This window comes from Mirounga leonina, unplaced genomic scaffold, assembly GCF_011800145.1.
Source record: "Mirounga leonina isolate KUSES-001 unplaced genomic scaffold, KU_Mleo_1.0 Mir_126, whole genome shotgun sequence".
Lineage (NCBI taxonomy): Eukaryota > Metazoa > Chordata > Mammalia > Carnivora > Phocidae > Mirounga > Mirounga leonina.
The window spans coordinates 34,326,056-34,350,230 of record NW_023270314.1 but is presented as its reverse complement, the minus strand read 5'-3'; the positions used below and the strand labels follow the sequence as shown (position 1 = coordinate 34,350,230).

The window sequence follows — 24,175 nt, the reverse complement described above, 5'->3', positions numbered from 1 at the left end:
AATCTGGATGTTAGTGGTCACTCTGGGGCCATGTGGTGAGACCAAGCTCACGTGGTGAGAATGGTAATGGAAAAATAGACAGTACTTAACTTCCTGATGACATTGTTCAGCTGCAGAAATAGCCACTCCAGAAACTGCCCACTGCCTAGGCTCCTGGTTATCAAGCATCCCAACCCTAAAGATTCCAAAATTGTTTTTGATTGCTAGAATAATTCAGACACGCCATTTGAAGAAATTAAACATTTATGGAGTACATATTTATTTAGCAACAGCAATACAGTTTCTCAAGAAAAAGGTGACTTGAACTCCCCCAATACAGAACAAAGCAATTTCCATTATTCTCAGGTTACACCCAAATCTAGAATCTTATTCCCCTTTAATAAATTTTAAGATACACAAAATACTTGGAGGAAGATATCCAAATTATCCTAAAATCATAATATTTTAAGGTAAAAAGCAGTTTAAAGGTAGTAATTTCTACATGTCACAGTATACCAACATGCCTTCCTGCAGCTTTAGAACCATTACTACTGAAAATATTAATATATTTATGCAAAATGCCTGTGAAAAACTGAAACACTTGCAACTTTTCCAGTTTTTTACTTTGGGAAGAGGTACAAACCACGATCTCCTTCACAGATCTTTTGTTATAACATCCATCAAAAACCAATGGTCCAGCTCTCAAATACTGATGACAATGCATATTATGCATGTGGGTTCTGCTAAGTGTTGAATGGATGACATACTCTGTGGGTATACAACAAGCCCTGAATTGTATTTTTGCATAACATTCCAATATTCCCTGAAGAGATTTTATACAAAGTTGAAAACAGCTATTTGCCATCACAGTCAAAGTCAATTTACTTTTTAAATGGAATATAACACTGTTGCGTTCTCTTCATGTTTTACAAGGAGTTGCTATGGTATTATGTGTGTGAATATGCTCACAAATTCAGATTGTATGTATAAACCAAACATAAGCAAAGGCTCCACATCAGTTCTTAAGTTTGATATTAAAATGCCTGACCACAGACCCTCCAAATAGCATTCACAGTATTGGTAGTTAAGAGAAATTTTCCTTTCTTTTTTTTCCCCATTTTTTGAAAGGCACTTTTTTGTTTAAAAACCGAGTTTATGTAAATTCTAAAGAAATAATCCCGTTAGACATTTGGAATTATTGGTAGAAATGAGGTGACAATACATTGTTTTCCATTTAAAAGTAAATTCGACATTTATTTTAATCAATTTTAAATTGCCTAGTCCAACATGCTATTCCATATTCTTTTCATGGTTCTCTAATTCCTAGACATTTGAATTAACATCATATTCATTTTTAGTTTAAAAAAAAAAAAAAAAACCAGAACATTCCTGTGCCACCTCTTAGACTTAAGTTTATATAACTTGATTTTAGAAACCTGGTTTTCTGTTCAGTGAATTAGGGAACAGCAAACACTGGAACAACTTAGCCAGACTTTAAGAGGCAAAAAAGGGTTGCTTTGGCAATGCAAAAAGGATAACTGTTACAGTACAAATCATTAATCTACTTTTATTAAATATTAAAATGCAATAAGGCAACTGTTGTTTTAAGACACTTGAAAGTACATTTAATAAATGGATAATTGGCCCCATACCTGACATATTGCACCACTACTATCCTTCTCTATTTACTCTAAGGAACCAAAAAGGTATTTAAAAAAAAAAACAAAAAAACAGATCCATGATCTTTCTAAAACACTTCAAAGAGGTTCTGATTACTATTAAGGTATTTATTACTTACAATACAAACTTCTGAAAAGTATCTTTTCAGGCTTTTCCCTTCAATGTGTTTCTCCTGTCTCATCTCTTGAATCCATTTATAACTGTTCCACTGAAAGTATGCCTACTAAGGAATCAACAGATGTGATCTACTGCCATTCGGGGGGGGGGGGCAGTGATTCCCAAATCTGGCTTCCTATCAGTATCATCTGGAAAACTGTTGTTTAACAGATTCCTGGGGCCCCTTCCAACCTAACTGAGCCATCCCCTCCACCCTGGACTCCCCTGTGAATCCCGGCGGTTAGTCTTGTATAATCCAACAACTGACTGGGATCCAGTCAAGAAATACACTGTTGAATCATTATCACTAAATTAGATCAGTGAGCAGAGTGACTGGAACAGGACTCTAGTACTGACGAATCAAACCAAAGCAGTTGTGCTGCCGCCTGCATGAAAGCCAGTACCCTTCCTGACCCCGGGGGGCCTCACAAACTGAAAACAGAAGGCAGGCAGCCAGGGGCACAGGGTGGGGGCCTCCAACTCCAAAAGTGACCGTTTCCACAGCATTTCTCTCCACCTCCACTTCTCGATTTTCCCACTCTCATTCCATCTTTTCTCTTACTCTGCCTTTTGCCATTCTCACTTTTATCCCCTTCTCTTTCCTCACTTTTCTCACTTTCTCTCTTTTCCTTCCCTTTTTTTGATCATTCATTTATAATCACTCCTTTCTTCTCTGCTTTCTCTTCCTTAAAAACTCCTCCTTACATAATATAAGCAAATTCTTACTGGAGATACAATACATGTCAGAAAACATTCACCCTAAGGAAACAGAATGATCTGTATAGGAAGCAAAACAGAACTTCAACACTAATGCTTGTGTGTGGCATGTATTAGCCGTGTAGAATGCATTCAGATCCATTATCTCTGTTGAGTCATGTAACTTTCTGACTTACGACTTCTGAGACTCATGAGGTTGGAAGAGCATATCGATTGTTTACAAACCTAAGGCACAGAGAAGGTGAAAGGATATGCCTGAGGTCCCCATCCAAGAAAAGAATCCAGCTATAATACACAGACTGGTTTTTTGCCATTATACCAGTAACATCTGACAGGAGGCGAGATGAAAGAGCAATGAGTAAGCGGTAATATTATTTCAGGTTCTCAAGTGTCCAAAAGATAACTGGGTTACCTTATACATTATGAACTATTCTTCACAGGGGGAAAAAAAAAAGTTACGTATTGCTTTAAAATGTAAATCACAATATATATTTTCTAAAGATTTCCAAGTTCTTTTAAGATGGCTATTTCATACAAATGAAATATGACTACATTTTAAAGTCATTCCACTTTGGTAATACTGTAGCCCAGAGATAGTTCTGAGGTCAGAATTGTTCTAATACAAAGACTCAAAGAATATATAATGTAATTTATATAACTGCATAGATATACCGTTTTATGAAAAGAAATATATTCTCTAAGTTGTTCTATAAATTTAACCTCATTAATGCTGAGAACTGCATTTCTTAAGCATTCTCATAGAAAAAATTACCTTATCTAAAGATAAATTCAGAAAACTCATTTTACTATTGTTACGGACTTTCTGTGATATCCTAAATTTTAGGTAAATATAGTCCCTAAGTAGAAAGTTTTCACCATATCCCAATTTATGGTAAAATGCCCAATTAGGTCAGGTCTGAATAAAACCAGATGAAAACCTTCTAACTGATCCACAATGTGGAGTGTGTGACAGTGTAAATAAGCCACAACATGAAAAAAGAGATATACAGCCCAGCTGGATTAAATTATGACCACACACTACATAGCCCCAACCCACTTTATTAGAGTCAATGGGGCTGAGATTCTCTGTTCACTGAGGAAATTAAACCTAAGAAACTTACTAATAATATAAGTTCATATCTTGCCAATAACCCCAATTCCTCTAATATTTCAGAATCACATTTATAATCTAACTGTGCCAAGAATTATGGTATCCTAACTTCAACTTGGCAAAACGATTCCCAGTATTTCCCAAACTAGCTGACATCAAAATCATCTGAGATGCTTATTAAAAATAGAATCATAAGATGACTTATTTTTGCACTCTAACACTGGAGACAATTAAGGAAATTTGCTTAGGAATGGATAGTAAATGAAGTCAGAGGAGGTATGATGTCATTGTAGTTACCAAAGCACTCATAGCAGTGAAATAACAGGCTATCCGGCATTTTCTTTAAGATATTTCAGCGAAGGGAAAAGGAATACATGACACAAATATGGTAAGATATTTAATATTTAATCTGGGCGATGAGTACCACTGTACTGTTCTCTCTACTTTTATGTAGTTTTAAAATCTCTTCATTAAAAAAACATTTGCAGCCCCTACCCTAGACACAGTGTCCAAGAAGTCTAAGGGGAAGCCCGGGGATCCATGCTCAACAAGCTCCCCACGAGAGTCTAATCTAGACAGGCAAAGTTCTTTCGGGGACCATTAGAAATGATCTTCTATATACCCTCCAAACTTCAAAATCCTAGGATTCTAATTCTCTACTCAGTAAACTCAATTATCAGCACAGTTCACAAGTGCTTATATTCACCATGGCATTCTGCCAAGGACATACAGATTGTGTTCTCTAAACGCATCTGTTCAAAGAGTGCTGGGCTGGTTATCAACTTCTAATTTGCCTTTTTTTACACCTTCCTCTCTCAGTCTGCCCTGATTGAACTGCAAAAGACAGGGGACAACTGCACTGACCATGTCTTTCTGCATATGCCATGTCTCCACAGAGGACACTCTATCTTTATAAAGCCGATCACCACTTTTTTCACATAAGTTTTTTTTTTCCTTCATGATTTTTCCTTCTCTACTTAAGCATTAAGATATCAAAAAAGGAAAAAGGAGAATAACCACGTAGCACCTAATAAGATGAGATATATGCCACAGCACAGTACATGCTAAGTACTCAGAATCTATAGTCATGTTAGAGAGCAGTCAAGAACACTAAGAGAAGTAATATTTTTCTTATCTTCGAGATTAAAAAAAAGTCTTAAGTGATGTTCAAAAAAGGAAGATATGCATATTAACCCAATCAAAACTACTTTTTCTATACTCAGATAAAACAATCTTCTTAATCCAAATCATCCATGAACGTTGTCTAACTGACTTAAAGTAAGGCTCTCTACATTTGCTTCTTCAAAATATCTTGTAAAGCCATTCTGAGGTAGAAGAAAAAAGTTTAAATCGACCACTTTTTTCTGCTTCATTGTAACTAAAATGACTGTTCACAGGAAATATATAGCTTATGCCTTTTGGTCCATCACATTTTCCACAATCACGTAAGTATACTAGTTAGGTTCTCACTTTATGATCAGCTACTTTTTGCTTCCAGAATGCCCCGTAAAGCTGAAAATTTTCATTTAAAGTGATGAAAATTTCCAAAAATATCTTAACAATCTCAGATTTGAGTTTTGGCAACACAGGTTAACATACACAAATGAAAATACTACACTTCACAAACACACACAGACTAAAACTCCAACATTTTTATGGTTTTCCCACTTTCTTATATAGCTCAATTTTAAACATGCAGCTTACTTATAATCTAATTTTAAACATGATTGTCACAGGAATATTTTAAAACAGAGATGAAATGTATAAAGGCACACATCGATTGTCAATGGTTACATCGGTTACATCACATTGCTTTAGAAACAGAACCTGTTCTGTTCCTGTAAACTTTCTGTCACACATATAAAGTGAGGTTAGTGCTGACATAAAATTATTGCTATACTCACAGTTTGAATGTTTTCACTGTGTATGAGGTACATTTTCTCCATCCATACACCCCTACTGTCCCTACTCACTTGAGAAGAGTCAACCAAAGTCTGTAGGCTACAAACCATTCAATAATATTTTCATCAATACTGTATTGACAGCAAATAACATTACAAAACATCAGGTATCAAAAATGTCTTCTTGCTGGAGTTCAAGACTTTAATTTATTCTTCATTACATGAATATATATACTCATTTAACTTCTTCAGGAGAAACAATTATTCTGAAGATGAATAATTCCTTCCTGAACACTTCATCCAAGACCATTTCTTCACACATGTCCTCTGATATTTTGTTGTTTTAATTCATTTGATTTAACGGTCACCAAGGATCACCTTTCCTTTGGTGGTCTATCATAACGATCTTGTATGCTTTTTGTTAGCTGTTTGATAAATATTTTGTAAATTTTTCCACAGTACGTATGGACTGTCTTTTGTAGTTCCAGTTCTAAAGGTTTTAATAAGGAACGGATGTTGTCATCTTTAAAAGAACACTAGAGAAAGAAAATAAAAAGACAAAGATATATATATGAAAATTCAATTATGCTCTAAACTTCCTCAATTTAATATTGATAACTTCCACTTAAGTCTCACAAAAAGTACATATGCTGAACAAATATTTTCAATGAATTAAATGGATATATGATCTCACATTAGTCACAGTAAATCACTGAGGGCATCAGGGAAAGTTTTTCAGAGAAGAGGTAATGGAGGCATGGCATTTCAAGCCAAGACAAGAACAGGTGCAAGAGCAGAGAAGGCCCAGAGACAGCGACTGGTGTGAGATGATGACCAAAAGTTCTGAAGACAGTTCTGAAGTTTCCCAGAGACACTAAGGAAAGACAAAACTCACTCTGATAATAGTGTTGAGGCTAGACTACAAAGAATTGAGAGAGAGGCATGCCGTGGGAGGAATGAATGCAAAATGACAGCACAGTTCAGGGTTTCCCAAAGAGCCCTAACTATACAAAGCAGCCCCATGGGTAAATGCATTTGGGAGCTGCTCCACATCATGCACTCTTCATGGGAACTCACACCAGCACATGAAAAGCTATAAACAGTAAAATGAAAAATACATGTGTTGAATGTTGTTTGGCCCACCAGTTCCAAAATATATTTTGACCAGAGTCCTTTTTTACTGTAAAATATACAATATTCCAAGGAATACATTTTGAAAAATACTGTAGTAGCAGTTATTATAACTTGTGATTTTAGTGTTTATAACCAGCTATATTTTTTGATTTGGCATTTGCAACTAGTCATATTTTCAATTAGAAAGATAGATGGGGCTTAAAAATGGAATATTTTATGTGGAAGTTTAGAGTCAGTGAAAAATGCAAGCTCCTGAAGGAAATGCAGAACCTGACATCTCAGAGGGCTTAAATGACCTACGGCGATCCCCAAGGTTCACTACCATGACACTGAGGGAGAGGAAAGCAAGTGCCACTTGAATCGCAATTAATGAGTCTATGGAAAGCCACAGTCAATCTTTGAAGAACAGGATGAACTTAAAGGATAATTTGTAACATGGCTTTTATCAATGTAGAGATGTAAAGAGACGCTGAACCTTGGTAACTCTTCAGAAAGAAAACCATGAGCATTAACTGCATGAAACCATCATTCTTGGGATGATTTTTAAACCCAGTCACGTGCACTGAAGATAAACACTGTTTAGAAGATTAAAAATGAAAAGAGGAGAGGATGCTTAACTAGGAAGAATGTAATGGAAATAGTACTAACTGGCATGTAACTAACTAGGAGAAACTAATAAAAGCTGGATTGGTCTTTTGTTTGTTTGCTTGTTTTAAAGTGCTGTATATGGATATACCTAAAATTTATTTGGGGTTAAGAAAAGCAGCCATGTTGAAAAAGAGCAGCCTTTATCAAGGTTTATCACCTTTATCAAGTAACACTGTCAAGTTACATCTCAATGCATACAAAAAACATCCTTGGACGACTGTGGTTGAGAGGCTAATAATAACAGGAAGACCAAACTATGACGTTTTTCTAAGCAATGAAAATAAAATGACAGCATGGGTGACCGGGTGATGGGTATTAAGGAGGGCACGTGTTGGGATGAGCACTGGGTGTTATATGCAAACTCATGAATCGCTGAACACTACAACAAAAACTTATGATGTACTATATGTTGGCTAACTGAACATAATGAAAAATTAAAAAAAAAATTTTTTTAAAGGAAAATAACATTACAAAGGTGTTTAAAAGTTAATTCCCAGAAATATGAAGTACCTGATATTCAATTCATTCATTTTCATGTTATTTAAATCCCAGTGTTGGTGGTTAAAAAATTTTTTTTTCATGGGGCGCCTGGCTGGCTCAGTAAGAAGCATGCGACTCCTGTTCTCGGGGTCATGAGTTCAAGCCCCATGTTCGGTGTAGAGATTACTTAAGTAAATGAGTAATTAAAAAAAATTTTTTTTTCTTCCCTAAGTATTTTGAAGAAGATTTTTCTAAAATAAAAACAGTGCCCTGTGAATTAGAGCTCTTTTAGTCCACCATATAACACAACTAATTTGACCTTTCAGGGAAAAGATGATAAATTACCAAAATTGCCACCCATATAAATAGAGCCTGAAGTCATGGCACATTCTGCCATTCACATAATCTGTAGCACTGCAGAGCTGTGCAGGACATAACTTGCATCTAGGTGTTCCCCTTCCCAGAGCCCACATGTGGCCTCACCTGACTGGAGGCCTTTTTCCACTTTCCACACTGTATGCTATGCCTGACTCATTTTCACTTTTCCTTCTCTGTCTTTATTACAATATACTGTTATATAATTGTTCTACTTCATTATTATTGTTCTTAATCTCTTATGTGTCTAATTTATAAACTAAACTTTATCAGAGATATGTATGTATAGGAAAAAAACACAGTATATATAGAGTTCAGTAGTATCTGTACTGAAGACATCCCCTGGGGGGCTTGGAACGTATCCCCCATGGACAAGGTGGATGACCGTAGCACAGAAGGGAAACACTCAGGACGACTCCCTTGTGAAGACAGTTAGGCAAATATAAGCAGGATGTGAAGTAAATCAAAGTTAACACAGAACGACCAAGAAATGTAATTCAGAATGAAATACGTGAAACAGAAAATACCTTACAGAGCAATAAAATGTTTTGTTCCCATTTTGCATTTGCAATTTTTAATCTTAATATTTTTATTCACTCAACAACTAATATTTAACAAATATGTATGGACTGTAAAACCTGATTTGCTGGAAGATACAGCCATGCATTTACATTTTAAAGATGGTTCATATCCTTTATAATTCATATTGTTCATTGCATTCAATGGCAATGACTAAGCTTCTGTCTGAAACTTGCATAAATACTCTTGTCTGAATACACTGCTTTTAAAAATTACACTTCTCATTGAATTATAGATAAGGGAAGATAAAAACCCTAACCAAGAGCACCATAAAAGACTGATTAACTTCATTAAGTTGAAAAATGGGAAGATACAGCTATAGTTAATACAGATTCAAAACAAATACAAATAATCAATTCAGTATTTGAAGTCATTTTAAAAGATTTATTTTTTTAAATCAAGTGTAACTAGTCAGCTTAAAACCATTACTCAGCTTTTTAAAGGTATATATTTACCAAAGATCAAAGAAAAGGTCAAATAAAACTAGTGAAATTTAATTCCTTAATAATGGATTTTCTTAATGCTCAAAGGAAACAAATCATATTTTTATAAGAATGTATTTCTTTTCTATTCTGCAGTCTCAGAACCCCAAAAGTACTTTTCTTCATTTTATCACCTTTTGACAACACATGATAAAGCATTAATATACAAAATTGATTTCTGGGGGCATATAAGGTTTGCTACATTAAATGAATATCAACACTAAATTTTAGAATTCTTCAGTGAGTGTAGCTATATCATGATAAACTGATTATACAGAAACTTTATCTGTCAAGTTTACAGGAGAAGAAACTTAGCAAATAACATATAAAATGATAGCCTACAATGCCATTAGCACTTTGCCTACCACCAAGTTTGAGAAACACTGATTTCCCGGAAAAAACTTCAATTCCTTATCATTGCAGATCATCACCTTGATGCAGCATATCATCACCACATTGATCCCAGCCCAGCCACTGCCTACCATCACCCAGCACTCCACTCCAACTGAACAGCTCCACACCTGACCTCTCTCCATGGACTTTTCATGAAAAAAGTGTTTTTTTGTGTTAAAACCCCTGAGCCTTTTTCTCAGGCAGTACTCTGCCCAGATAGACCCTGCTCCTGGAAAACTCTTCCTCATTCAAGACCCACTTCAAAGGCCTCCTCTGAGTGAGGCACAAGGATTCCTCGGGCCCTTCAAAGCAAAGTTCTTATACCCTCTTATGGTTCCAGTAGTCTCTGTCACAAAGGATTACAGTTAAATATTTTCATCCTCATTCCTATATATGAGGCTGTACTAGACCAGTCATTAGCAATAAAAAGAATAAGAATCTAAAAAACAGAAGCAATCAGCTCTTCTCCTGACCCCCACACTTAAACCAAACTAGCACTCCTATTATTTACTTATGTTCTGTCTTCACATCCCCATAAGATTAGGCACAGTCTAGCAGAACAAAGAGTACATCTGCATGAGAGATAAGTGGTCACATATACTTCTTCCCAGGTATCAGTGAATTAACTGCATAGACAGGAAGATATAGTTCATTAAGCAAAATCATAGATCCAATCTTCATCTGGACTTGCCCCAAGTTCTGGTCCCCAACATATTCACGGAGACCTGGTTTATGATTCAAACTAGAGATATGTACAGTACAGTCATCTCTCCCTGTCAACCCACCTTAATCACATAAAAGAGGATAGCAAGAACAAGAAAAAAAAAAAAGAAGAAGAAGATATCTAGGGCAAGGGTGGGAAAGGGGCAGTATAGTTTTCTCAAACTCAATATAAAGCAGATGCTTAAAAAAGGAAACCCCATTTACAAAGGCAACAAAGAAGATAAAATACCTAAGCATCAACTTAAGATATGTTCAAAATCTGAATGAAGAAATCTATGAAACATTCCTGAAAGAACAAATGGAAAGATAGTCCTTGCTCTCGATTAAGATGTCTCAACACCATCAAAACATCAGCAGCTCCTAAGTTAATATAAGAAACTGATTCGCTCCCAATAAAAATACAGGTTTTTGAGTTAATGAGTTAATATTTGTTTTTTGAGTTAAATGAGTTAATATTTGTGGAAAAATAAATATGCAATAGCTAGGAAACACTGAGAACAGGCTCTGAAGAGGGAGTAACCCCCCAGATACTGAAACACAGTACACCGCCTTTATAACTGAAACAGTGCAGCATTAGTGCACAATTAGACAAACCAGTGGAACAAAAGAGAAAATTCAGAAATTACAAATGGAACTTTAGTATATGATAAGGTCAGTATCTCAAATCTTTGGGTTAAAGACAGACTTTTAAATAAATGGGTGTTCTTTGCGAGTGCATGTTGAACATTCTCCAGAATAGATCACATACTGGGTCACAAATCAGCCCTCAACAAGTATAAAAAGATCGAGATCATTCCACGCGTATTTTCAGACCACAATGCATGAAACTTGAAGTCAACCAAAATAACCCAAAATAATGAAGGGAATATGTCAGATGGGCACACGAGTTTGGCAAAAGGGATTCCAATGGCCAAATTGGAAACAACTTAGGCATCAACACAAATAATACATTATAAATCATCGAAAAAAAAACACCTATCAATGATTTCTTACTAATAATGTATCGGTCAATAAATGGGTAAAAGGGGATGGTTCTTCCTTACAGGAGAATGCTGAGTGCCAAAGTTGTACGGAGAAGGAGAACTAGGGCTGGACAATCCTCAATTTGCAACTACCATAAAGATTAGTTTAAACAAGAACCAACAGGGGCGCCTGGGTGGCTCAGTTGGTTAAGCGACTGCCTTCGGCTCAGGTCATGATCCTGGAGTCCCGGGATCGAGTCCCGCATCGGGCTCCCTGCTCGGCAGGGAGTCTGCTTCTTCCTCTGACCCTCCTCCCTCTCATGCTCTCTGTATCTCTCATTCTCTCTGTCTCAAATAAATAAATAAAATCTTTAAAAAAAAAAAAAAAAAAACAAGAACCAACAATGGATGCTAAATGTAGCATAGAAATTTTGATGAGAAGGTATTTACATGATTTTAAAGAGTCTCCCCACAGACTGCTTACAAGAGGAAAAACAACTACACAGTGGAAAAACTGAACAACATTTTGAGTGAGTGATCAGAAGAAGCATCGCCAACGAAAGGCAGGTAGACAAAGGTGACTGTGAATGAGATACCCTGAGAAGCTCACACTGCTTACACAGTACTTTGACCAGGAGGGCATACGCTGAACCTAATCATAAGGAAACATCAGACAAGGCAATATGAAGAACATTCTAATAAGAAAAAAAGGTAAAGAGGCTCTATTCTCCAAAAACGCCAATGTCATAAAAGACAAAAACTGAGAAACTGTTCTATATCGAAAGAGAATACACATGAAAGTACTGTACCAATATGAAATTTCCTGAGTTTGATACCTGTACTGTGGTTAATAAGAGAATGTCCCTGTTCATAGTGAAAACACATTAAAATCTTTAAGGAGTAAAAGAACATGAGGTGTGCAACTTACATTCAGATGGTTCAGAACAAAACCTGTCTATACTGAAAGAGAACCAATGGTAAAGCAAATAAGGTAAAATGTTAATAACTAATGAACATGAGTAAAGGATATGGAAATTCTTTGTATATTCTTGCAAATTCTCTAAGTTTGTAAGAATTTCAACACAGAAAGTTTAAAAAAAAACAACACATTCTTACATTTCTCAGTGCTTCATAAATGGCTCTAAATGCTGGTTGCTTATCATCATGGTAAACACCTCTGTTCCCATGAAGAATAAAGATTCCTTCTTCTTCTGCTTCCTGGCAATTGCTTCCATATATACAATGATCTGGTCGATAATTCCATTGACACGGAAAAACAAAAAGGCTTTCTATGTGAAGAAAAATAAAACAATGAAGCAAATAATCCCAATTCCATAGAATTAACATTCTGCAAAGATTTTAGTTTAAAAACACAGCTCTTATAGGAGCAGATTTAAAACAGTGAAAAATGTTTGGCATTTAGATCCTTTCCTACAAAAACAGTATTAAGAAAAGTTCAAAAAAAAAGTTTTACTCTGTCTTAAACATAGTGATAATCATTAATATAAGCTAAAATCAAATAATTGCATTTCTTCATTTTTGACTAAATATTATCTATGATTTTTTTTTACAAATGCAAAGAATAAAAGGAATTTAAATGATTACCTGGATTATGAAAAAAGATGATATTCAATAGATCTTGATCCCCCCATGTGATGTTAAGTTTGTATTTTTTAAGCAATGGCATAAGTATATCTCCCCATCGCAGCCGTACAGTTGTCATGTCATTCTGTTGGTAAATACATAAAGAAGATCCTCAGGCTTCCATGTTTAATATGGCAGCACAATGACAGTTCCCCATTCTTCCCTTAGCATCACAGAGCACCAAGAAGAAATGCAAACTTCTTCTGTTATAAAACCAAGTGACTAACGTGAACCTAAATGTGAGTAGGGTTGTCCATTTGGGAATAGTAAAGATAATAAAAGAAGGTATCTGAAGCTACAATGTAGAAGTGATAAAACTAGTAAGTCAGGAAAGATTGGGAAAGAGAAAGTAGGTGATAGTTTAAAGTACGATGACTGTGTCCTCATCCTAAAATGCAGATAGTTTCAGTACCTATGTCATATGCCTAGACATAGTACCTAGGTCTATATCAGTTATTATGGGTTCAACCCGTTAACATATAAATAAAAAGTACTTAGAGAGTACTTGGCACATGACACATCTCAGTGTTAGCTATTATTGTTACCAGGATCACTATCACTCTTAGACTGATTTGTTAATCTTTTATAATTGACATTTCAAAGAGATCAATCTGAAACTGGTAAATCAAAAACAGTGAATTTCATCAGGTGCCTTTTCAGCTTCTATAAAGTTGCTCACAGCTCATTATTTTAAAAAACACAAAGTCAAATACCCAAGGAAACAACAGAGTTGAAAGAGAGCTCTAGATCTTGTAAATGTGGGTGAGAAGCAGTGGAGCTGAATACTAAGCCTTTTCAATTCATTTGACTCTTAAACTCTTCAGACTTAGCCCAATATTCCTCAAAGTACAGTTTTCAGTGTGCACAACAGTGAATTTTTAAAGTCCTTCACAATATTAAGTACAGAAATTAAGAGTAACATTCAGAAACCTTTATAGCAACTCAAAAGAATTTTAGGTCTATTTAATCTAATACTTTTCTAGTAACTTACATCATTTTTACAAAAGTATTGGCTCATGAAAAATTGTACATTTAAAAAACAAAATTGATCCTCCATACACAGTTTGAAAGACATTGTGATAAGCTATTCTAGGATATATAATAAAAACAATCTATCCTTTAAGAAAGAGAAAGAAAAGCCAGAATTCCTAAGGGAAAAAGCTATATATTTAAATTAAATATTATCTGCTATAACTGTATTACCCTTGTGTGAAGTTTTCAGAATACAGTAAACACAGTAATTATAAAATAATCAGAAATTCCCCCAAAACAATCTGGAAAATGACTGAAAGAAGTCTTACTTAAGGAAAAAATAAGAAAATACTTTATTGAAAGGACAACTCCGAAATAAGTCATTTAGCATGTTAACTAAATATTGTTAGCATCTGAAAAGGAAACTCTGAATTGTACAAGAACAAAGACTAGCAACACATTCAATAGACAGGGCTGGTGGACACCTTGTACCATGCCATGTTCAAATCTTCATTGGATTCTTTCCATTCAAATATAATAAATATATATAAATATATAAATATATATATATATGAAGAAATATACCTATTCAAAGAAAAAAATCAGTGAAAGATCAAATTACAAGGTCCAGTGCAGTCTTAGGGAAAAAAAAAACAGATGTTGGCAAGGATGTGAAGAAAGGGGAACCCTCTTACACTGTTGGTGGAAATGCAAACTGATGCAGCCACTCTGGAAAACAATATGGAGGTTCCTCAAAAAGTTAAAAATAGAACTACCCTATGATCCAGCAATTGCAATACCAGGTATTTACCCAAAGGATACAAAAAGTGATTCAAAGGGGCACATGCACCCCAATGTTTATAGCAGCAGTGTCCACAACAGCCAAACTATGGAAGAGCCCAGATGTCCATTGACAGATGAATGGATAATGGCATATACACACACACACACACTCTCTCTCTCTCTCTCTCTCTCTCTCTCTCTCTCTCTCTCTCTCACACACAGGAATATTACTCAGCCATCAAAAAGAATGAGATCTTGCCATGTGCAAAAATTTGGATGGAACTAGAGGGTATTATGCTAGCGAAATAAGTCAGTCAGAGAAAGACAAATACCATATGATTTCACTCATATGTGAAATTTAAGAAACAAAACAGATGAAGATATGGGAGGGGGAAAAAAAGAAAAAAGAGAGAGGGAGACAAACCATAAGAAACTCTTAACTACAGGGAACAAACTCAGGGTTGCTGGAGGGGAGGGGAGAAGGGGGTGGGGGGATGGAGTAACTGGGTGATGGGCATTAAGGAGGGCACTTGATGTAGTGAGCACTAGGTATTATATGCAACTGATGAATTACTAAATTCTACCCCTGAAACTAATAATACACTATATGTTAACTAAATTCAATTTAAATAAAAATTTGGTTAAAAAAAAGAGGCATGACATATAAAAGGAGTTCAGGTTATAGAAAAAAATTTTAAAGTAGAGAAATGGTCAAGGGGTATGGACAAACAGCCATTCACAAAGGAGGAAACAAATGGCCAAAAATTAAATGAAAATACAATTTTCCACACTAGTAGTACAGTCAGGAAAGTATAAGCTAAAATATGAGATATTTCCAGCCATATAACTACATGCTCATACTAGTACACACAAACAATAAAACCAAATCATCCATTCTCTGCTATCTCATATACACATTAAAAATATGATAGACTATGTACTGACATAAAAATGAGTCAATTATATGTTTATTAAGTAAAAAAGGCAAACTGAAGATGTATAAAAGGCATAAAAAGATGTAAGTGCTTATGTACATCTGTTTCAAAACACATTTTTTAATGTGTCTGAAAAATATATAGCAAAGTTTATAATATCATTTGGGCGAAGAAATGAAACTGGGAAGAATGGTATATAAGGCGAGACTTTTCTTTTTATTCTACATACAATGAATTATTTAAATTTTTATAAGCCTGATTTCATTTTGCAATTTATAAATTTTTAAGTTTATTCATTTATTTAAATAATCTCTATACCCAACGTGGAGCTTGAACTCACAATTCCAATATCAAGAGTCACATGGGGCGCCTGGGTGGCTCAGCTGGTTAAGCGACTGCCTTCGGCTCAGGTCATGATCCTGGAGTCCCGGGATCGAGTCCCACATCGGGCTCCCTGCTCAGCAGGGAGTCTGCTTCTCCCTCTGACCCTCCCCCCTCTCATGTGCTCTCTCTCATTCTCACTCTCTCAAATAAATAAATTTTAAAAATCTAAAAAAAAAAAATAAAAGTCACATGCTCCTCTGAGTCAGCCAGGTGCCCCTCATTTTGTAATTTTTAAAAAGAAAAATGTAGTTCTAATTTACTAATTTTAGCCAACCTACCACCAAAATGTGCACATATTAAGATCAATTAATCTCATTTCAGAATAATGTATGCTTTTGAAAATACCATTATGAGTCTATCTTATATATAAATATAAAACTGATAGCTGGCTATTCATAGCATATTCCAACAGTGCTAGAAACTGGGAACTCATCAATTCCCAAAGATCAGTTACTGCACTAATCTCTGAAAAGAGTTCTACCCTTGTTAGTAAGATGTTCAGGTACTCTGTTCTCGTAAGCTATATATATATATATATATATATAATAGAATAAAAGTTCTCCATCACATACATTTTACAAATATGTAAAAATAACCATCATGTCTACTTCATGGATGTGGAAATGTTCTCTTTCCAATATTTTTTAATAACTCACTAATGGCCCAGTTTCTAAAACTTTCATCTATCCTCTGTCAGGAATTACCTATTAAGTTGCTACTTTATGTCATAACCCATTCTATTTTTTTTTTAAAGATTTTATTTATTTGGCAGAGAGACAGACAGCAAGAGAGGGAACACAATCAGAGGCAAGTGGGAGAGGGAGAAGCAGGCCTCCCATTGAGCAGGGAGTCAGATGCAGGGCTCGATCCCAGGATCCTGGGATCATGATCTGAGCCGAAGGCAGACGCTTAACAACTGAGCCACCCAGGCGCCCCTCATACCCCATTCTAAATATTCCCAATACAAAGTTGTACAAAACACACATCCTGCCCTCAGTAGGTGGAGAAAACAGACAAAGATTACTTTACAAATTAATATATGGCAGGATGTGAACACAGTACAGCAAATATACAAGAAAAGGATTCTCAAGATGCCTTATTTGGGGGCACCTGGCTGGCTTAGTAGAGCATGTGACTCTTGATCTCAGGGTTGTGGGTTTGAGCCCCACATTGAGAATACTTAAAAAGTAAGTAAAAACAAAAAACAAATTTTTTTAAAGATGCCTTATTTATATTCTTTGGTTTTCCCTAATAGAAAAAGGCTAAGAAATATCCTAATAGGGATTCAATACTGCAAATATAATCGTAACACAAAATACAAAGCAATAGCTTAACCACTTTATCATTATCTACCAAGCATAATGAGAAACAACAAAAAAGCAGAATTTTTACTATTTTAATTTTTAATGCATATAATACATTAGTTTGGAAATGAACAGTCATGAATGGTAGGGACTGGGTGACAGCAAAGCAAATTAAGAATTTAAAATATGGCCATTATCTTAAATGGGTAGTCTTACAGCTTTTCATGCAGTAAGTACCATGGAGCAACATTCACAGATGTGTAGGGAACAGTTTAGAAAGTTAGTATAAGTAATCACTAGAGCCAGAAACTGTAGAATTAGTAGGAAAAAACAAGGCAATGTTTGCTACAGATACAGTCTGGAAAACAACCAGGAAAAACAAACATATGAAAAAAGGAAACAAAAATAAATTTTATAGAAACATTAGCAATCATAAATACAGTAAACAAAGCAAATCTGTGTTGTTCCCACTGGGCAACACAGGGATGGTAGGTTGAAGTAAATTGCACCTACTGAATTAATGTATTAATGTAATTAATGTATAATCATGCGTCTCATAGTCTTCTTCATTAAGTCTATTATACACAGATGAAAACAAAGTTTGAGGGGCGCCTGGGTGGCTCAGTCTTTAAGCGTCTGCCTTCAGCTCAGGTCATGATCCCAGGGTCCTGGGATCGAGCCCCACATCAAGCCCCACATCGGGCTCCCTGCTCAGCAGGAACCCTGCTTCTCCCTCTCCCACTCCCCCTGCTTGTGTTCCTGCTCTTGCTATCTCTGTCAAATAAGTAAAATCTTTAAAAAAAAGAAAAAAGAAAGAAAACAAAGTTTGAAAGTTTAGAAATGATTTCAACTCCTGTATCTACAGTTCTAGTTGATTTTAGAACATGCCATGACCAAAAAAAGGGGGGGGGGGACGTTGAAAGTATTTAGGAGTGACATTTAAATAAGTAAAAGACAATCATAGATTTGAACTGGAGAGTTGTAATTTTGAAATGTTTGAAAAAAATGGTATTTACTAAATTATCTCTAAGGTTCTTTGCAATAGTAAGCTTCTCATAATTCTATGAATTTCAAATGAAGAGTTACTGAGAAGTCGTATTATTCCTTAGCAGGTAATCTTATAGCACCATCTTCTGGTATAATATTACTGTGCATAAGCTAACAATCAGAATAAGAGGAACTCATGGTATTATGCCTGTTTTATTTAGTACAACTTTATGGTACGTGAAATTTTAAAACTTAAGCTATATTAACAAATTAGGTAGCTGAAGAAATGTTCACTGTTAAGCAAGAGCACAGGTTACACTAGCCTTGTTAAAGCATTCAACTGTGGGAGACAAAATTGAAATGAAATCAAGATTTCAAAAAGGTTCAGAAAATGAGAAGGCTAAAAACAACAACAAAAAAACTAAGTTTACTAGATCTACAGTAAAAAGAACAATGGGTACAAACAGTCCTAAGATTGAAATGTCGAGGCATGGGCGCCATGGCTGCAAGCAGTTCTGCTGCACACACCAAAGATGAATCAAGGAAACAACTCTAAATGAGGCCAAAATTTAAATAAGACACACAAAAAGGAGTAATAAATAATGGTGTGAAGTCTGGTCTACCAGACGCCATAAGAAAAACATCTGACAAATATATATGCATACATACACATATACAAACATATTTTCTCATATCATAAAAGACATAATATTCCTTAATGTTTAATATAGCCCCAACCAGATGCAAAGGGATAAACAGCACGTCTATATGGGTATTTCAGAAGTCACTGTATTTAGCTAACATTTAAGTGCTTACTATGTGCCATGCTCTGCACTAAGCATTTTATTTTTTTTTTTAAAGATTTTATTTATTTATTTGAGAGAGAGAGAATGAGAGACAGAAAGCAGGAGAGGGAGGAGGGTCAGAGGGAGAAGCAGACTCCCTGCCGAGCAGGGAGCCCGATGCGGAACTCGATCCCGGGACTCCAGGATCATGACCTGAGCCGAAGGCAGTCGCTTAACCGACTGAGCCACCCAGGCACCCCGAGCATTTTATTTTTATTTTTAATTCCAATATAATTATCATACAATGTTATGTTAGTTTCAAGCATTCAATATAGTGATTCAACAATTCCATACATTACTCAGTGCTCATCATAAGTGTGCTCTTTAATCCCCATCACCTATTCCACATTATCTCCCCTCCCACCACCCCTCTGGTAATCATCAGTCTGTTCTCTATAGTCAAGAGTCTGTCTCTTGGTTTGTCTTTTTTCTTTGTTCATTTGTTTTGTTTCTTAAATTCCATATAGAATGAAATCACATGGTACTTGTCTTTCTCTGAATTATTTCACTTAGCATTATATTCTCTAGATCACCCATGTTATTGCAAATGGCAAGATTTCATTCCTTTTTATGGTTAAGTTATATTCCATTGTGTGTATGTATATGCGTGTGTGTATATATATATATATACATACACACACATCTTCTTTATCCATTATCAATGGACACTTGGGTTGCTTGCTTCCATAATTTTATGGCTATTGTAAATAACGCTGCAATAAACATAAGGGTTCATATATCTTTTTCAATTAGTGTTTTTGTATTCTTTGGGAAAATACCCAATAGTGGAGTTACTGTATCACGCTGTAATTCTATTTTTAATTTTTTTGAGGAACCTCATACTGTTTTCCATAGCGGCTGCACCAGTTTTTTTTTCCACCAACACTGGATAAAGGTTCCTTTTTTTCCACATCCTCACCAACACTTGTTGCTTCTTGTGTTTTTGATTTTAGCCATTCTGGCAGGCATGAAGTGGTATCTTTGTAGTTTTGATTTGTATTTCCCTTAGAATGAGTGATGTTGAGCATCTTTTCGTGTGTGTGTTGGCCATCTGGAGGTCTTCTTTGGAATAATATCTGCAGATGTCTTCTGCCCATTTTTTATTTGAATTATTTGTTTTTTCGGTGTTGAGTTGTATAAGCTCTTTATATATTTTGGATACTAACCCTTTATTATGTATGTCATTTGCAAATACCTTCTCCCATTCAGTAGATTGTCTTTTAGTTTTGGTGATGGTTTCCTTTGCTGTGCTGAAGGTTTTTATTTTGATGTAGTCCCAACAGTTTATTTTATATTTGCTTTTGTCTTCCTTGCCTCAAGAAACTTATCTAGAAAAATGTTGCTACAGCTGATGTTAGAAATTACTGCCTGTGCTCTCTTCTAGGATTTTTATGGTTTCAGGTCTCCCATTTAGATCTTTAATCTATTTTGAGTTTATTTTTGTGTATACTGTAAGAAAGTGGCCCAGTTTTCCCAGCACCATTTGTTGAAGAGATGTACTAAGTATTTTAAAAGGATCTCCTTTAAACTGACAACCTACATAAGTCCATTTATTATCTATTTTTCAGTTGAGAGAATTGACATTTAAAGTTAACCAGCTAGTGGTTAAATAAATGCATAGGTGGCAAGGTTAAACATAAAGACAGTTTGACTCCAGTGCCCACAAACTACAATGACATAAAACTCATCAACATAAAACTGGTAAACCATACAACATACTCCTCTATTCAGAATGCACAGAGAATCTAAATAGCCTGATTCTTCCACTGACCCCACAATTTGAGAGATAAGAAACATGAAAGAACTTTTTTTTAAAGCTTTCATTTATTTATCTGAGAGAGGGAGAGAGGGAGAAGGCACCGAATGGGAGGGAGGGGCAGAGGGAAAGGGAGAAGCAGGTTCCCCCTCAGCAGGGACCCCAAACAGGGCTCGATCCCAAGACCCTGAGATCATGACCTGAGCTGAAGGCAAATGCTTAACCAATTGAGCCACCCAGGGACCCCAAGAATTTTTTTTTTTTTAATGTTAACTTCCAATAGCCCCAAACAGCTCACATTTATAATGTGTTAGCCACTGTTCTAATTCAATCTTTTTTTTTTTTTAAAGGTATTATTTATTTATTTGACAGAGAGAGACACAGCGAGAGACGGAACACAAGCAGGGAGAGTGGGAGAAGAAGCAGGCCTCCCACCGAGCAGGGAGCCCGATGTGGGGCTCGATCCCAGGACCCCGGGACCACGACCCAAGCCAAGGGCAGACGCCTAATGACTGAGCCACCCAGGCACCCCTAATTCAATCTTTATAAAAGTCCTATGATGTAAGTAATGTTACCTACCATCCTCATCTCACATTTGAGAAAACTAAAGCCCAGAGATGTTCAAAATTCACTCAAGGTCCTAGAGTTTTAAACCTGGCCAACAGGGTCCAGAGTCTTAAGCTCTTCACATCTCTGTGTCACCCCCAAGATGTTCTACAGTTGCACAACTACAAAATGACAACTATTACCTAGAATAACAATCTAGAAAGATGACGTTCACTACTTAATGCATTGTTATTTTACTTCATTTTTAAGGACATCTGGCTTGATCTACCACAGGACACACTTTTCTTCAATTATTCTAAATAAGTAGGAAAATTCTGAGTAGTTTAATCTAGTTCTTAATAAAACAAAACTATATTGGAAACCAAACAATTTGTGGAAGGAAAATAGAGAACTGTTAACCAACCAACTGTATCAGAGACTTACCTTGAAATATTTCCTTCTCATTCTAGTCATGTTCATCAACATAACTCCAGAGTTTACTCCAGTTTTTCCATAATATGGATGCCTGGCAAAGCGATTATACCACCCTATTCGTGGCTCTTCATGTTCTGGCGCCATTGCAGCAATTTGTGTGGAATTAAATTTCTTTAGTAAAGACCAAATATCATCAACGGGCCGTAAAAAAAGGATATCAGTGTCGACGTACAATAGTGAGTCAACTTCTTTCAGGATTAACTATGAGAAGAGATATTTGAAACATTAATTATAATTCTATTTATTTCATATAAAACATAAAAAAGGCTTTTGTTGTAAAAGAAATACCTATGAGACAAGTTATGTTAATTTTTTTAAGTAATCTTTCCTAAACTGTCATTTTTTTACAATAGTATATATGGAGATACTATGCTAATCTTTATATTAACTTTCAGAGAACAAAAGCTATAAAAACAAATCAGAACAAAAAAATAACTACTAACAACTGGAAAAATAAATAAAATAAAATAAAAGCAATATGGTCAAAGATTAGGGACATAATGTTTTTAGTAATGGAAAATAACATTAACTTAGCTGAATTTATATCCTGAATCTTAATTTCCTAAAATAAATACAGAAAAAACCAATAAAATAAAGATCTTCTGAATTTGTTCCCTTGGCCTGTAACACTAATGGCTGGCACCACTGTACCATTTTGGTCTCAACTAGTAAATGATAGAGCCAAAACTGGACCCCAGACCACCTAGCTCTGGAATCCATGCTGTTTTATTTTCGTGCTTACTGTCTCCCAACAAATGAAAGTAAATGTGCATATACTTAGCAAGGGTGAAGACAAGAGGTGTCTTTAAAGGACTGGCTATATTATTACTTTCTGAGAGATGCTGAATGTGTCTTCTACAGGGATTTTTCAAGGAAAACTTTTTATATCTGTCTTACTCACAAAATTTAAAAACCAATTCCTGCCAATTTAAATTTACTGCATGTATCAGTGTATTAGAACTCAATTATTAGATTAACCTAAATCTCTTTAGTTAAGAATATAAAGAGAAGAGTTTGGTCCTTGTTCTGCTCCTTTTCAAAACTGTTGCCTCCTCCTTCTGGTAAGGTTAAGCCATCACCTTAATGAGCAGCTACAAGGCTGCAATCACCCCATTTCCCCCACCAGCTGATTTAATATCAAGCTGGGGGGAAAAAAGTGGTTTGAATGCAGAGCCTGAGTAGGGAATCTATTTCAAAAAAGAGAAACTCAGTAATAAAAAAAGTACCACTTAGAAAAATAAAGCATCAATTTACTTAAATCTGGTTAAAAAGATGCAGAACTAACAGTGAAATATGAGGACAATTTGACAGGTTTCAAGTATTTTATTTTAGTGTTTCAAATTCCATTTAGGAATTTAACCAGATTGCATCACTAAATGATGTGGAAAATTTCATATCACAACACCAACAATTAAACTTGTTAATAATGCAGAACAAAATGAAAGGGAAATGGTTGTAACCTTAGGCTTCTATCATCATGTATTGTTTTTTCAGTAATATATTTGTTTATTGAACGTCATATTGAATTTGATTAATCCCTGCCTCCCACATCAGACAATAAGCTCTATAAAAATAAGAAACCCATCTGTTCTATTCATTCCTATATACCAGAACTTCAGTACAGATTCTTGGCAAAAAATAAGCACTAAATTTATTAAATGTGATACAACAATGATTCAACATAAAACTTTTGTTCTAAACTTGTAAAGTCTACATGAAATACCTAAAACTTCTTGGGCTTTTTTTTTTTTCCCTATCTTAACCCCTTATTTGTGTGCCTCTTACAATGGAAGCAGAGACTGAGAAAGATCCTAGGATCCAAATTTTTTACACATGCCAACAAAGTTACTGGTTAGGCAGACTCAGTGATCAAAATTATAACTTTAAATCTTAATGATGACCTGGATTCAGTAAATTATATCTTAATATGCTAAGAATTGCTTTGCTCCATTTAAGAATAACGAGTAACTAAAGTTTCTTCCCCCATAATTCATACACTTTCCACAAACTTGTGAGCTTCTTAAATTCAGTATTTCTACTACTACAGATGTGGATGAAATCAACTCAAAAAGAGGTAACCTTGCTTCTGAATATTTTCAGATTAAAAAAAAAAAAAAGATCTGGGATGCCTGGGTGGCTCAGTCAGTTAAGCATCTGCCTTCAGTTCAAGTCATGATTCCAGGGTTCTGGGATCAAGCCCCGCA

General features: G+C 35.4%; 1 protein-coding gene across 3 annotated transcripts in view; it reads right to left on the bottom strand.

Annotated features, from left to right (window-relative positions):
• Window positions 1-225: 225 nt before the first annotated feature.
• Window positions 226-24,175, bottom strand: part of GXYLT1 (glucoside xylosyltransferase 1) — a 47,626-nt gene continuing 23,676 nt past the window's right edge. For all 3 annotated transcript variants that reach the window (XM_035002866.1, XM_035002868.1, XM_035002867.1), the window contains 4 exons: window positions 21,921-22,172; window positions 12,926-13,049; window positions 12,437-12,609; window positions 226-6,080 (listed from right to left, as the gene is read on the bottom strand). In XM_035002866.1, coding sequence (XP_034858757.1) covers window positions 5,919-6,080; window positions 12,437-12,609; window positions 12,926-13,049; window positions 21,921-22,172 — 711 coding nt within the window. In that variant the 3' untranslated portion in view covers window positions 226-5,918. The remainder of the gene's footprint in view (window positions 6,081-12,436; window positions 12,610-12,925; window positions 13,050-21,920; window positions 22,173-24,175) is intronic.